This window comes from Colletotrichum gloeosporioides (assembly GCF_011800055.1).
Source record: "Colletotrichum gloeosporioides strain Lc1 chromosome Unknown consensus_36, whole genome shotgun sequence".
NCBI lineage: Eukaryota > Fungi > Ascomycota > Sordariomycetes > Glomerellales > Glomerellaceae > Colletotrichum > Colletotrichum gloeosporioides.
In genome coordinates this window covers 761,012-775,685 of record NW_025544681.1, presented here as the reverse complement: position 1 = coordinate 775,685, position 14,674 = coordinate 761,012, and the positions used below count along the sequence as shown (strand labels likewise).

Below are 14,674 nucleotides of genomic sequence, written 5' to 3'. Positions count from 1 at the left end.
CTCCTGAGACATTGTCAGGCAGAAGCTGGCTTCCGAGGTTGGTGTTTATCTCGACACCGCGCAGCGACGGCCGTGGCCCAAGACCGAGATTCGCCAAAGAGATCAGTCAGAGTCAGGCGGGCTAGGAACCTCACATTCGTCTGTTCAGCTTCTGGCTCATCGTCATGGTTGTCCTACAGAGCATTAGTTGAGTGACACGCAAAGTCGAGGTCATGTGTACACACAATTTCTTGCTGATCTCACGATCGATGGCACTCTGGTCGCCGTGCGCTCGCTCCAGAACAACCTTGGCGTCGGGAAGAACCTCTTCCATCTGAGCTCGCTGTACAGCCGTGAGATCGTTGGTGAGGATAGCCTCGTAAATCTCCGCAGACTTTCGCGCGTGGTCCAAGAAGTCATCCTGAGATGACGTCGCCATCAGCATGTGCATGCCGGCCTTGTGGATGGGACCAAGGCGCGGCTTTATGAGGAGCTCTGTAGCGAGCTTTTCGGCTTCCTCCCGCTTGCCCTTGCTAGCCAGAGTCCAGGCTTCTCTGTAGCGCATCTCGAAGACTCCTGTTGGTTCGGTCAACAATATGTTCATGCGACTTGTTACTGCGGAATATGCGACTCACGGCTGAGGTTGCTCAGTTTTCCGAGATCTCCTCGTAGTCCGCGTCGGAAACCCTTGGAGCTGCCATTGTGAAAAGTGAAGAAGATGGCGGCAAGTGGAGAGTTGCCAATGGTGGCCTTCACAAGATTATGTTGTTCGAGAGTTTGTATTGGACAAGATGGAAGGTGCTTTTCCATTACATACGCGGAAGCCGCTCCTGCTACGTCAGAGCTTGGTAGGAGGGATACGCTTCGCTGCGCAGGTGAAGTCCAGAGAATTTTACATTATTCCACAAGCGATCCCATAGCGAATCGCCGGGCCTGAACGTCACATAATCTCATTTGACAGCCACAAACGACTAAGTGGTTTGTTTTATCACAGACTAGGCTTCAAGAGACGAACGAGTTCAGAGATGCCCGTATACCCTTCCACGGTGACTCAAAAGGCTGACACGTCCCCAGTAGTTACTCCAAATGACGAATACCCTAAGGCTTGTAACTCATGCAACAGGCGGTCTCTTAGACGTTCTAAAAAGGTTGTTATTGCCTCCGCATTCTATCGTGAGGGCATCTCCTCTATCTTTCGTACATGTGTCATTCTGGTCGGACTGGCCCTCGAACTGAGAGTGATCAGTGATATTCCACCGACCATGCGTCAGTCAATCAGTCAGTCAAAATGGCCTGAAAATGGGAGATGCTGTCGTTGAGCCCCAACGTCACCCCAAAGGACGCATACACCGTTTTTTGCCGCAGACAATACAGGCAGGAGCTCGAACATACTTACCCATGGAATGATAGGAAATGCCGCGCAACACTCTGCAGACAACCGGTGACAGATCCGCATTGCGTCCCTTGAGTGGACAGTCGATACTGGATTTGGCAATCCATGGGTCCTGGGAACGACGCAGCCCACGGCCCCGGAAGGTCGATTGCAGTAGTTGGTTTTGCATTTTCAACATTAGGCAATTAATCAAGCCTATCGGTTACTTCAGACAAGTCCCGACCTGCCTCCCCTCTTGGCAAACTTGGCTCTGAGGTGCCACGGGCAGGCTTTGTCCTTCAAGATCATGCTTGTCGGGAACAACTGTCCAACGGCACTACCCCAGATGCTGAGCATGATACCAAAAGAAGGACAAGCTTGAGTTGACACGAGGTGGGCAGGTGGGATTTGGCAAACATGGCAAACTCTCCGCGCCCGAGAAGAAACGTGACACCCGCATCCGACCCGGCTTCGATGTGTACGTTGAAGGGAGGATACCCGAGCAAACATGAGTTCATCGCATTTGGCTAAAGGGGTGAATCACTGCAAAGGCTGACCGAGAATATAAGAGGCCATGTTGAAGACTACTCCCAGGGTTTCTTGAAGTGTTTTGTACACTTCGGTTACTACCACGGCGCCTTCAGCTTTGTGAAGCTCTGCAATTCTAAAATGCTCCTCATCACAGCTCTTATCAGCGCTTCATTCTTCCTAGCGGCAGCGGCAGCACCAGGTGCCGAGGTTCTGCCCGCTTCCCAGATCGCCAAACGCCAGGACGACGAGAAATGTGAGGACGGGCTCAAACCGTGCATGAGAGGATGCATCACCAAGACCGAGATATGTTGCGCCGATCCTGAGAGAGACGAGCCTTGGAGCTGCAAAGTCGGCGAGATTTGCGGCACCTCTCCTAAATTCGGTTGCTCAAAACCCAGAACAACCACGGCGTCTTTGACCCTTTCAGCCACTGCGACCTCCGCCTTGAGCCCCGGAGATCCGGACCTAAACCCGTCTCTCACTGTCTCAATCCCGTTCTACCCGCCGCAGACGACATCAAACGGGAGAAACAAGATGCCGGGATCGACCTCTGTAGCCTCGTCACCAACACGCCAGACGTGCTCCTTTGAGATGGCGGTCGGACTGTACGCCAGCTCTAGTACCCACACGCCGGAGGAGGGCTGCCCAGGTGCTCTTACATCTGCTGCCGACTACGGCGCCTCAGGGGCAGCTGTCAGAGTCGAGTCCTTGTTCATTATGGCGGCGATGGGAGCTGCAGTGGTCGCGTTGGTGGGGGGTTTGGCTTGAGTTGCATAGTGTCGTAGGGACGGTCCGCGGCAGAGTGGAGGATGAGAAGAAAGACATGACGGGTTATGAATTTGGGAATAGGGAGAGTCTCGCTAGCCGGACAGTGCCAGTTGGCTATCCAGGCAGTGTCTACCACACGCGTGCAATCCGTATATCCTATTGAGACCCCCTAGTTTCCCTATACTAAAGCGACTACGTTTCCTGTATACCTACTCTGGTCCTCACTATCGTCGTCGTCTATCGCCGTTATCAGCATCCCTCCCACTACCTTCCAAGTTGCCTTCGTTCCATGGCGTAGCCACTGCATCCGCCGCGGTCCTTCTGTTATGAGAGTTTGGCCGGAGGAGAAGACGCTAGGTAAAGTGCAGCTCGAGGTTATTGCCTCGCCGAAAGCGAAAAGAAGAGGGCATTGAAGATAGCAACGGGGCAGGCGGGTGACGGGATCGACAGTGAAGGTTAGGTTGAAGTAGGAATCGCCTCCCTGTTTGGCCAAGCTGATCCCTCTACCTCGGGCATTTCGAGAGGTACTTGCCCTCGGCCACGACTCAAAGCCAGCCAACGGGCAGGTGCTTTGGTCTCAACCTCAATCATGCAGGAGTGACCAGTCGTTGTGTTCACCTTCCACCGCCTGAAGCTCCCCGAAGGTCTTCCTTATAAGCCCATGGCAACGTCAGTCATCTGCTCATCTTCCCATCTTCATCCCGACAACTTCTTGGCTTCATCCAATTCAAGTACACAATCTTCCCATCTTCATCCCAACAACTTCTTGGCTACATCAATTCCAGTACAAGATATAACGTCCCTCCACACCGACATTGCAGGCACAGCAAACGCAGAAAGCATGGCCAACCAACCTCCTAGAGTCCGAAGTGGTATCATGTACAGAGTCCACCCTAACCAAATCCCGACGACGAATTACGGGACAGCTGAGTACAGTTCGGAGGACATCCAACAGTGTGAGTTTAGAGTCCACATTCCGAGTCGTCAAATGATGCTTACTAGGTATGCAGGGGCGGCCGCGTTGCATTTCCACAACTCCATGCTTCGAGAAGAAGCGAAAAACTTGGCCGTTGATCTTTTCCAAGCCTGCACAGATGTTTTGCTGCGCGACAGGTCCGAGAACATGAGCCGAGCTCGCTCCCAAGCAATGCAAGTCAAAGCCAACGAATTCTTGCGACGACTGAATCGCAACGAAGGATGGATGGCGCAAGAGAGGCAGCAAGCTACGTGAGCATTGCCCTCAGCCGTGGATTTTATACGTACTGATGGTTTCAGCAACACTGGCATGCCAAACGCCTATATGACAATGAGCCCGACGCACAAAGCAAAGATAGAAATCAACTATCTTCATCGAGTCATTCAGGCGGACCAGGCTTACCTTGCTTCGAATGGGGGAGGTCCCGGAGTCATCGTCAATACAGGTCCCCAAGGTCCCCAAGGCCCCCCAGGCCCCCCAGGCCCCAAAGGACGCAGAGGCCGCAGAGGACGCCCAGGCAAAGGCCCCGAGAGCCCCACAGGTCTTGGGGGCGGAACCGATGAAAACCCTGGAGACGATGGAGACGATGGGGGCAATGGAGGCAACGACGAGGGCAACGACGAGGGCAACGACGAGGGCAACGACGGGGACAACGACGGGGGCAACGACGGGGGCAACGGAGGCAACGATGGAGGTAATGGAGGCAACGACGGGGGTGACGACGGGGGTGACGACGGGGGCAACGATGGAGGCAATGATGGAGGCAATGACGAGGGATCCGGAGACGAAAGAGACGATAGAAGCAACGGAGGCAACGGAGGCAGTGGTGGAGGCAGCAAAGCCAACGCCAAGGCCACACCCAAAGCCAAAGGCAGCACCACAGCCAAAAGAGTCACCAGAAGCGGCACCAGAAACGACAACAGAAACGACACCAGAAACGACCCCCAGGGGCCCAACAAACGGCGGAGGCTTGTTGGACACTTCAGCAGCGAGAGCGACGTCAATTTTCTTCCTAGGCTGTCAAAAGGCAACCCACCAAAATCGGCAAATGTCTTGAGAGGCAGCTCCGTGCCAACGATGGATACGCAGGATTTGGACCAGATAATTCAGAACGCGCTGTTGTCTGACCAACCGGATTTCAGCATGTTTGACGGCGGTCAGTCCGTACCCACCACCATGATGAGAAAACTATGACGGAATCATCTCTTTGGGCTTGATGGGTAGTGGGTGCTGTTGAGAGGGAGCCGTTGCAGTCGTCTGCACGGCATGGCATAGATATCAGACAGAACGCTTCGGTAGGACTGGCAGGATCAGAACAGAACCAGGGACGCAGTACGACGTCCCCGTGCTGGTATTAGAACGTATAAATAAAACAACGAACCGACTCGGAATTGTCTTCACATCTGCCCCGCCTCTGGCCCTCTGATCGCCTCGTCAAATTTATCTGCGCGGCACCTTCATACGACAGTCCGTCCAAGACGCCTGTGACGAGTGGAAACGGCCGTTGAGTGTGCCCTCTCGCTCCGCCTACGCTGTCCCAAAAAAACAGGAACGCCGAAAGTTCAAGGCGAGCGTGATGCTTTGAAGTCACACCTTGTGCGTTCATTGCTCGCAAACGTACAACATACTACAATGCGTAGGTCTACCCAACCCAGCGGGGCGTGTATTATAAATCATGAGGGGGCGTTATGTATGAGGGGTTGGAGGGCTTGTTCAACAGCGTCCAAGGGTCGAGGCCAGACCTCTATGACTCTTGGTTGACGGTTTGCTACGAGGAGTTAGTCCATGTCGGGCGAAAGAGCACCCGTGGTCATCTGAACCAACGCGGCGCTGAGGGGTGACAACGTACGACAAGCCAATCCATGCCCTCTGTCACACCGCTGCCGTCGACGGCAGAGCATGCCATGATGCTCCAGTTGCGGTCGCGCAGCTCGCCCAGTCGCAGGGCCTCCGAGATCTCACCCGCACCCTTGGCGCCGGGCTGGTCCTGCTTGTTGGCAAACACGAGCAGGGCCGCGTCCTTGAGCTCCTCCTCATTGAGCATGGCGCCCAACTCCTCGGCGGCGGTCTGCAGACGCTCGATATCGGTCGAGTCGACGACGAATATGACTGCGGCCGTGTTGGCGTAGTAACACCGCCAGTACGGACGGATGCTAGTCTGACCGCCTAGATCCTACAGGCGCACGCATACCATGTCAGCCTCGACGTTCGGTCTATGCCAGGAAATCAGAGGGTTCCTCTCGCATACCCAGACGTTGAAATTGAGGTTCTTATATGTGACGGACTCGACGTTGAATCCTATCGTGGGGATCGTGGTGACCACCTCGCCAATCTAAACAAGCATAAAGTTAGTGCCGAGCTTCTTTCCCCTTGCGCGCGCGCATGTGGATGGGCTGACAGGAGCTCACCTTCAGCCTGTACAACAGTGTCGTCTTTCCTGCGTTATCCTGTGCAAGTCGCCCGCGGTTTGTCAGCCTTGCATCTCTTGCGTTTCGGAGGTCGCTGGCTCCAGGGGTGCCGGCCAACAGCAGCATCAGCAGCAGCGGCGCGGGTGCGGTGCATGCATACCAAACCCAGGATCAATATCCGGATCTCCTTCTTCGACCACAAGAGGCCGGACAGCCATGACATGCTCGCGCCCATCTTGACGGTTTGTTGGATGTGTAAGTGTCGTTACTTCGTCGGTTGCTAGGGTTGATGTTGCGTTTCGCCGCTGCGACTGCAGAATGTCGCAGTCTTCAAAAAGGTGCGCGGTTGGCCTCGGGTCGTGGTAGGAGAGGCAGGTAGGTAGGCAAGGCGAGGCTTGACAAGCTAAAAGGTGGCTTGTTTCTTCCGATCCAGGGGGGCGACAGGTAACAAGACGGTCGTCCGGGTTATGTACAAAGAAGCAGGAAACAACGACAACCTGAAAGGACAACTCAGGCACACACACTCCCTCTTCCGGTTTGGTTTCGGCGTCCGTCGTCCGTTTCGTCGTCTCGTCAAGTAAAAGGCAAAAACTTGGTTCTGGTTTCTTCGCAACTCCGCGGCTTTGAGAGATGGGAGACAAAGGACCGTTGCAAAAGAATCTCGATGGCCCCTGAAGGTACGGAAAGGGCCCCCTAATTGACAGTTTTTAAGACATGCCCTGCATGGATGGTTAATTCTGGGCGTTCCAACGGGTCCGCGGGCCTGCCACTTCTGGGATCGTCGGCCGCTCGAGCCTATCGGCACGTCAGGGATTATCACATAAGCCGAATTCTGCTGATGCTGCCTGAGGCAAGCAGAACGACCTTGCACCTGTCGAGAAGGCGTCACTGCAAGCAATCCTTATCTAATCAAGCTGCAGCCGCTGAGGCTGAGCTGCGCGCGCAAGCCTCACGTCGTGCAGTGACTCCTTCCGAAAAAGCGTGACCGTCTCCACCCACTGCCCTCCCCGCCAATCAGGGTATTTGCGGGCTCGCCTAACCTAGTGTGCCTTCTCACACAGAATTTATGATTTTTCGAACCATCAAACCCATCGGAGAACCAACTGCACCCAAAGGACTCGACTACCTTGATCAGCCAACAGCCGTCAAAATGCCGGTACGTGATGACGCCTACTCCCTCCCCGCGACGACGACGATGATGATATTGTGCCCGATCGATTTCACCGGAGAAATGCGTGGTTCGCGCAGGTCGCGGGCGCGCGGCGCTGGCGGACGGATCGAGGAGGGGCAAATATCATCACCACGACCCGGGGGTCCTCAAACACCACGAAGGGAAGCAGAGCGCTGACAGTTGGGAACCATTACAGAGCCACAAGTCTTTCCGCACGAAGCAGAAGCTCGCCAAGGCGCAGAAGCAGAACCGCCCTATCCCCCAATGGATCCGTCTCCGCACTGGTAACACCATTCGGTACGATACACCCTCTGCCGCCGTCTCTGGAGTCGACACGACGAGATCCCAGGGCGCGCCCGCTCCCACGATACGACGGAAACGATCTTTACTGACACTGATTCCTACAGCTACAACGCGAAGAGACGCCACTGGCGCAAGACCCGCCTCGGCATCTAAACACCTCGCACCAAATCTCGATTTCCCAAAAATCCGAACCAGTGTGTCTCATCTCGATGGCACCGCCGACCGACATGGAACTTCTACTTGGAATTTCTGGGAGGAGTTAAGACGGACTCTAAATTTCATCGGCAAGAGTCTGATCGTGGGAGTCTTCGGGGTGGAAAATTATGGAGGGAAAATGGATGCCCGGCTCCGGCTAGACACCACGCATTGCATGTTACGGTCATAGGGAAAGGAATGCCAAATCATTTGATGCCTCTGAATGAAGATAACGAGGTCCCACGCCTGCTTCTCCCGCTTCATGGTGTCAGTCGTGTGATGTGGGCTGGGGCGAATTGGCCGTCGAGTCCTTTAGGTCCCACGCCTTGATGGGTTTGCTTGGCTATCAGCTATGGATGGGCTTGGTCCTACACGAGCGTACATCTACCGTGAGCGACCAAGCAACACTGGGTAGACTGGCCCAATTAAGATCCCTAGATCCAAGCTTGTCTAGATTCTGCAGATCTCAATTGTGCCTCTCTATCTTGGCTGTGTCGTAGGCCACAACGGTGTCACATGAACGTGTGAGCCTCGTTATATGTAGATGGCCGGATGGTATTCTCAACGGCGACCCGCTATCCACTTACCCGTTTCTTCATGTGCCGATGCCAATATAGATGCGTTACAATGTGATGAATCTCCCTACTGCCGTGAAATCCAGCAGCCAGGTTCGCTCCTCAGTCTGGGCCTCTGCAGGATTTAGTGACCGCTGAGCAACAACATGTGTCGGCTGTTCTACAATGCCCATCTCCTTGCGAAAACTCTTGAAATGTTGAGGCACGCACGAACAACGATCCAGACATAGTGGTCCATGGAAAAGCCACACTTTCCCACAAGGGTACATACATCACTGCACGAGATGAGTCAATAGCAATGGTGAAGAGACGGTCTGCCTTGAAATGCTACCGGTGAAGCAAACTAAAAAGACAACCCACACTACCTTGCGGTCTTCGAATGCGCACTGCGGTGAGCCCTTCCTTCACCAATTCCCGCCCTAAGCAAACCGTGACCCTTGGGTGCCCATGGAATCGTCGAAAACGCCAGAAAACGATGCATAACACATAAATGGCGGGCACGGGATATCCTATCTAGATGATCCCACCGCTCCCAGGATTTGCTTAACGGTCCTCGGCCCACTCGTTCTCGCGACGGATCTGCTCCTCCTCCTCGGGGGTGAAGTCGTTGGTGATGTTGAAGGTCTTGCGGATCTCCTCGGGGGACTTGCCCTTGATCATGTTGGCGACGGTCTTGCAGCCAACGTCAAGGAGGGGCTTGATGTCGAGGTAGTTGGAGGCCTGGGAAAAGGTTAGCATGAGCTGGAAGAAGAAACAAGAAAAGGGTGTCACATACGAGGATGATCTCAAAGAGCATCTCCTGGTCAACCTGCATGAACTTTTGGTCCCACTCCTCGATCTCGGTAGTCTTCTTGCGAGCGTCGTTCTCCTCGTCGGCGTTAACGGGGGGGTCGTTGCGGTGGTGCTCACACCACTCGATGACCTTTCTGAGGACGGCCTCGTTGACGTTGGGAATGGGAATGGGGTTCTCCTGGCTGATGGCATCATCACCGACGTCCTCAAGCATGTTCTTGATGAGCATGGAGCGCTCAGCAACAACGCGGTCTAGAACCCAACGGTTAGCAGGATGCGACAACGGAGGAAGGAGCAGGCCTTGGAGAGGAAAAGATGTGACGTACCGACTGGGAGGGTGATGCTGTCGTTGGACTGCACCCAGATCTTCTGCTCCTTCTTTTCGGTGGCCATCTTGATTGATGTATGTGTGTCTGCGAGTAATCTCGACGATGTTAGTTGGTTGAAGCAGCGGAATGCGTGCAGCTGTATTGTAGCGAGGTGGGGTTGATGAGGGAAGTGTGAGGATTTGGATTGATCGACGAAGAGGGAAATCAGCGCAGTAGATATACCTACAGAAAGCTAATCGGAGAATGGAAACGGAAACTGGAGTGGGCGCGACAGAGAGGTGGTTTGGACGAAGTGGTGTTGGTAGCAAACAATGGCGGCTACGGGTTGCGGATGGAGATGCTTTTGTGCTGATTCACAGTCTGACGTTGGTCGGCAAGGTATTGGGGGGCAAAGCGGTTGGTACGGTAGGTAGGTACCTTCTCTTTGTGGGGACAGCACACAGGAAGGGTCGGAGGGGCGCGTGGTTGCCTTCAGAATCGTAGGGTACCCGAGCAAGAAAGGAGGCTGCTCGGCTTTCCATTGGCTGGGGTAACATATTTGCGGGCCGGAACCGCTCTGATGCCTGGAGCAGCAAGGTGAATGGCGCCTTGTCCACGACGAACCTTTATTCGGCTCAGCACTGAGGCCTCAAAGGAGCCCGCTACGCCGCAGCATCTGGAAGCAGGAATCCCTGAGGGGAGACGGTCGCTGTGTCTTTGACTTCACCTCAAGCAAGGGTTTTCAGGCAGAAGTATTGCTGGCAGTTTTTGTGAGTCCTCCCCGATCGCAGATGCCTCTACACACACTGCATTGTCCAGCCATGGCAGCCTGGCGGCCACAGAACGGCGGGGTTGTCATGGGTATCTTTCCTGGTCTCTATCATCATCAGGTTCGAAGGGTACACTGTAGCAGGCCTTTCCTGTTTAAGTTCTGCTTGGGTCTTCTTGGGAAATGGGGTTCAATATACCGGCGTGGAAGCGGTATGGCTACACTATGTCATGCATCTCACCTGAGTCTCCCAGGTGCAAATGCTCCAAAGGTTAAGCCACATCAAATGTCAGCCACATCTGATGTTACCACCAGCCACGATCTCCACTGAAGACTTGCATTGAGAGAGGGCTCGGAGAAAATGCATCTGGACCACCCATGGTGCTGATTCTGCAGATTGGAGATGGTGCTACATTTCTCAGCGTTCAATAATTTCTTCTAGTCGTGGGGCTTGAACTCGGTGCCATCTCCAGTCTACGAATGTTCCGTTAGGTTTGTGGTTGATGGGGGGACCTGGACGCCTTCAGCCAAGTGTGACTCAGAAAGTGTAAAGATGTTGGCTTGACGTAAGAACAAACCTCCATACCTTGCTGTAAACCTGCGTGCCCCCCATTTCCGAGTTCTGGAAATAGGAAATGTGGTCAAACAGCGTTGCACTCTCGGACGGAGAGACGGGATCGGGACGGCGGGTCCGGAGCTGCGTTCGGGCCGTAGTAGTAAAGCTCCGCCCCAACAGAGTATCAGCAGAGGTCTTTCTTGCGCCCGAGTTGATCATGAATTATTCAATACTTAACCCTGAGCGGTGAATGCAAGCCTCACCGCCAGGCCCGCGTCAAACTCACCGCCCGAATAAGCGCAGAGTCTGTGTAAAGGCAGATCATCACCTGCAGGTTGAACATACATGATTCGGTGCTGATGCAAGAATCAGACGGAGATCTATACAAGAACGATAATTCCAGGCTGGCGGGGTTTGAAGGCGAAAGCGAGCTGCAGGCACTTAAGAAGCCTGTCAACTCCACGACGCCACAGCGTGGGCAGGGAGGCGCTGGCCCTGCAAACCACATTCCGACGGCGAGACATTGTGTGCTGCTTGTTGCATCATTACCGATCCTCAAATCCTGTCCAATAGTGTCCCGATAGGAGGCCCATTTCGAGAGTCGCGCAAATAGACGTAGGCGGCGCGCCTCTGTCCGTGGCACCGAGGTGATAACACATGGCGCTTCGGACTATGACAAGGCCCGAGGAGCCGGAATTGATACCCGCAGAGGCTAAAGGATGTTATTATGTCTGTTCGTCTGATATCAGACTCTCTGGGACAATCGGACAAGGCTGGTCTTGGTCTGGTGCGCGTGTTGCTCGAGAGACAAGCGACCCCAAGAAACAAAGCGAGTCCCTGGCTGATGGGGAGCAACCATGATGCGCAATGCATAATGACAGCAAGACAATGAGATGGCAATGGTTCGAAAAAGCTGCTGACTGGATCGAAAGTATTTGGTTGGCCTCGCAAGGGAAAGGGGGTTCCTTGACGTTGGGAGAGGAGGGAGAGCATCAACAACGACTGGACTGGAAGACCGGGAAGAAGAAGAAGGAGCCACCGGCATCCACAGCCAGCAGTGAGTCCACGTCCCAGACTCCCAGCTGCAGTTGCTCGCTGGTGGCATTCCAGGCTCCGCCTTACCCGTTCGGGGATTAGTGCTTCCAGAAGGAGGCCCCGGCGAGGCAACATTGGCAGGGTTCTGCATTGCAACAGGGGCCATCGGAGGGCACACTTCCCAAAGTCTCACTCTTTGGCAGCAACCACGTCGCGTCACGCTGCACCGTGGGACGGCACTGCTGGGTTCGCTGGGTTCGCTGGGCTGGCGACCCCTGTGAGCCGTCGAATAAGCATTTCCTTGAGCAGCCAACTGCCAGCTTGGATACAGGACACGCAGCGAAGCCGTCCTTGCTAAAATGACAATCCGCGACCTCGACACCCACTTTCTCTACCTAAGTCAACCTCACCCGACCTGTCGACTGCCAGGTGGTCCGTCACTAGCTCTGGTGATTCGAGAAGCATCATCAAACAGCAGGAGCCAGGGCCATGTGCCTCCCACCTTAATCAGAGATTGCGGATCCCTTGCAATAGAACAAAATCACCATCCCGGCGTGGGCCACCTATCAGTCATCCCGTCCCGTCCGAACCTTGCCCTTAGCATCCACCCACCACCTATTCGCACCGCACCCAAGGAGCGCCTAAGGAGGGCCCTCCGTGCAGCTGCGACTGAGAGCTGCTCCAAAATATCCTGACCATCACCCTACGCAATAGCCTGTGCCTTGCTCTACCTTACCCGGTTCTTCTTTTCTTTCCTCTCTTCCCTCCCTCACCTTCACCTGGCTTGCTTCACCTTACCTATCTCGCCTTAATCTTCCAAGCTTCTCTTCTTGCTTGTCTTTCTCCATCCTACTTCTTGCTCATTCTCGAATCCTCCTGGCTCCGGGCGAACAGTCGCATACTTGTTCAATACATGCCCCCTCCCCCTCGATAATGCGACTTTGCGACCACTCCTGTTCCACCCAAACGATCCCTCGACCTTGCCCGGGCTAATACTGTGCCCTACTTGCAAGCTTTTGCTTCAGACCACGAACCGAATCCCCAGCTGCAGGCCGCCCTGCGACGACCAGATAATCAAGAGCCTAAGCCATGTGGCGGCGGTTATACCTGTTCCTCGTCCTGGTCCGGCTGTGGTTTGCGCTGTCCCCCAGCTATCTACACCCGGACGAGAACTTCCAAGGCCCAGAGGTCATCGCTGGTATGTGGATCGGCTTGGTCGCTGCCACAACCCGCGTCGTTTGCGCCAGGCGCGCGCAGTTCTTTGCTGCGCCTTGGAGCTCCCCCTGAGCTTCCGGGAGCTCGCATTGACTTTCGCGCTCGTTCTCGCTTTTTGGAGTACCTGAGCTAACGCGTGGCGCAGGCCAAATCTTTAGCTACCCCGTTCGACACACATGGGAGTTCACAAACGAACACCCGATCCGGAGCGTTTTCCCGTTATGGCCCGTTTACGGCTTGCCCATGCTGCTCCTACGATGGCTATGGATCGGTAACGGCCACGACGGAGAGATCCCTCCGATCGCCGTCTTCTGGACCCTGCGCGTCCTCATGTTCGTCACCAGCTTCGTCTTGGAGGACTGGGCCATCCACGAGCTCATCAGCTCCCCGCGCCACCGGCGCGTCGCTGTGCTTCTCGTTGCCTCGTCATATGTGACATGGACTTACCAAACCCACACCTTTTCGAACTCGGTGGAGTGTTTGGTGGTCGCATGGTGCTTGGTTTTGATTCAGCGCATTGTTGAAAGCCCAGTGAGCTGCCCTCAACCTTTGAGGCCAACGGGATATTGACGTTTGTGACAGCAACAATCGTCGCTCCTTGCTTCCACGATCCTTGGAATCGTGGCTGTCTTTGGATTGTTTAATAGGATTACTTTCCCGGCCTTTTTGCTGATTCCGGGACTTCGTTTGATACCCCATTTTGTCAATAGGTAAGAAGATTTGATATGCGCCACAGTGAGCGACACTGACAACCTCATAGACCTCTCTCCCTTACCGTCATGGTGTTGGCTGCGCTCACCACCACCCTCGTTGCCATCACTCTAGATACGGCATTTTACCTTCCCGAGCCCATCAAGTGGGCAGATCTAATTTCTCGCCCCGTCATCACGCCACTCAACAACCTCATGTACAACATCAACCCCGACAACCTGGCTCAGCATGGACTGCACCCCTGGTACCAACACCTGCTGGTCAATATCCCCATGTTGATCGGACCAGCTGCTTTGCTTTTGTTCACGCAGCCGCATGTCTCATTGCGACTCTACTCGGCCATTTCCGGCGTCTTTGTGCTGTCTATTTTCCAGCACCAGGAAGCCCGTTTCCTGCTGCCAACAGTACCACTGATCCTGTCGTCGGTCAATGTGCCGAAGAGCCGCGCCGTCCTTCGAGCCTGGATTGCTACCTGGATTGGCTTCAACCTGGTCTTTGGCATCCTCATGGGCGTTTACCACCAAGGAGGAATCGTGCCTGGACAGGTGTTTCTTAGCAAGCAGCCCGACGCGACCCAGGCCGTTTGGTGGAAGACGTACACCCCGCCAATCTGGCTTCTCAACGGCAAGAACGAAGTCCTCACTACCCGCGATGTCATGGGCATGAAGGGCGAGGCCTTGTTGGAGGAGCTGGATAGCCTTGCGACGTGCGACACGCCCGCAGACAGACGCAATTCGGAGTATCTGAAGGAGAAGAACGGCACCTACCTCATTGCACCTGCTTCAGCAACGTGGATAGACCCCTATCTGACCAACAAGGGCCTGAAGGGCTTACGATTCCGCGAGGTGTGGCGGTACAGACAACACCTGAACTTGGACGACCTCGATTTCGGCGATGACGGTGTATGGAACACACTCGCGAGAGTGATTGGTCGGCGTGGCCTCGTCGCATGGCGTGTGACGAAGAGCTGCAAGTGAGGAGGAGGATAAAAAGGACGGCTTTATGACAGC

At 54.7% G+C, this 14,674-nt stretch overlaps 7 protein-coding genes across 7 annotated transcripts; 4 read left to right on the top strand and 3 right to left on the bottom strand.

Annotated features, from left to right (window-relative positions):
- Positions 1–130: 130 nt before the first annotated feature.
- On the bottom strand, positions 131–544 carry GCG54_00006128 (uncharacterized protein; the record flags this gene model as incomplete). The annotated part of the gene is made up of 2 exons (XM_045406142.1): positions 131–173; positions 225–544. The coding sequence occupies 2 exons, from the start codon at positions 542–544 to the stop codon at positions 131–133; spliced, it is 363 nt and encodes a 120-aa protein (XP_045265525.1).
- A 1,476-nt stretch (positions 545–2,020) lies between these two features.
- Positions 2,021–2,650, top strand: GCG54_00006127 (uncharacterized protein; the record flags this gene model as incomplete). Its single annotated transcript, XM_045406141.1, has 1 exon — positions 2,021–2,650. One exon carries the CDS (start codon positions 2,021–2,023, stop codon positions 2,648–2,650), a length of 630 nt encoding a protein of 209 aa, XP_045265524.1.
- A 1,306-nt stretch (positions 2,651–3,956) lies between these two features.
- On the top strand, positions 3,957–4,820 carry GCG54_00006126 (uncharacterized protein; the record flags this gene model as incomplete). The annotated part of the gene is made up of 1 exon (XM_045406140.1): positions 3,957–4,820. The coding sequence occupies one exon, from the start codon at positions 3,957–3,959 to the stop codon at positions 4,818–4,820; it is 864 nt and encodes a 287-aa protein (XP_045265523.1).
- Positions 4,821–5,370: 550 nt separating this feature from the next.
- Positions 5,371–6,269, bottom strand: GCG54_00006125 (ADP-ribosylation factor-like protein 1; the record flags this gene model as incomplete). The annotated part of the gene is made up of 4 exons (XM_045406139.1): positions 5,371–5,394; positions 5,476–5,799; positions 5,875–5,958; positions 6,195–6,269. 4 exons carry the CDS (start codon positions 6,267–6,269, stop codon positions 5,371–5,373), a joined length of 507 nt encoding a protein of 168 aa, XP_045265522.1.
- Positions 6,270–7,184: 915 nt separating this feature from the next.
- On the top strand, positions 7,185–7,661 carry GCG54_00006124 (60S ribosomal protein L39; the record flags this gene model as incomplete). The annotated part of the gene is given in 3 exon segments (XM_045406138.1): positions 7,185–7,272; positions 7,283–7,502; positions 7,613–7,661. 3 exon segments carry the CDS (start codon positions 7,185–7,187, stop codon positions 7,659–7,661), a joined length of 357 nt encoding a protein of 118 aa, XP_045265521.1.
- A 1,160-nt stretch (positions 7,662–8,821) lies between these two features.
- GCG54_00006123 (E3 ubiquitin ligase complex SCF subunit scon-3) lies at positions 8,822–9,463 on the bottom strand (the record flags this gene model as incomplete). Its single annotated transcript, XM_045406137.1, has 3 exons — positions 8,822–8,998; positions 9,054–9,322; positions 9,397–9,463. 3 exons carry the CDS (start codon positions 9,461–9,463, stop codon positions 8,822–8,824), a joined length of 513 nt encoding a protein of 170 aa, XP_045265520.1.
- A 3,364-nt stretch (positions 9,464–12,827) lies between these two features.
- Positions 12,828–14,641, top strand: GCG54_00006122 (GPI mannosyltransferase 4; the record flags this gene model as incomplete). Its single annotated transcript, XM_045406136.1, has 4 exons — positions 12,828–12,936; positions 13,099–13,484; positions 13,536–13,663; positions 13,714–14,641. 4 exons carry the CDS (start codon positions 12,828–12,830, stop codon positions 14,639–14,641), a joined length of 1,551 nt encoding a protein of 516 aa, XP_045265519.1.
- Between the last annotated feature and the right edge of the window lie 33 nt (positions 14,642–14,674).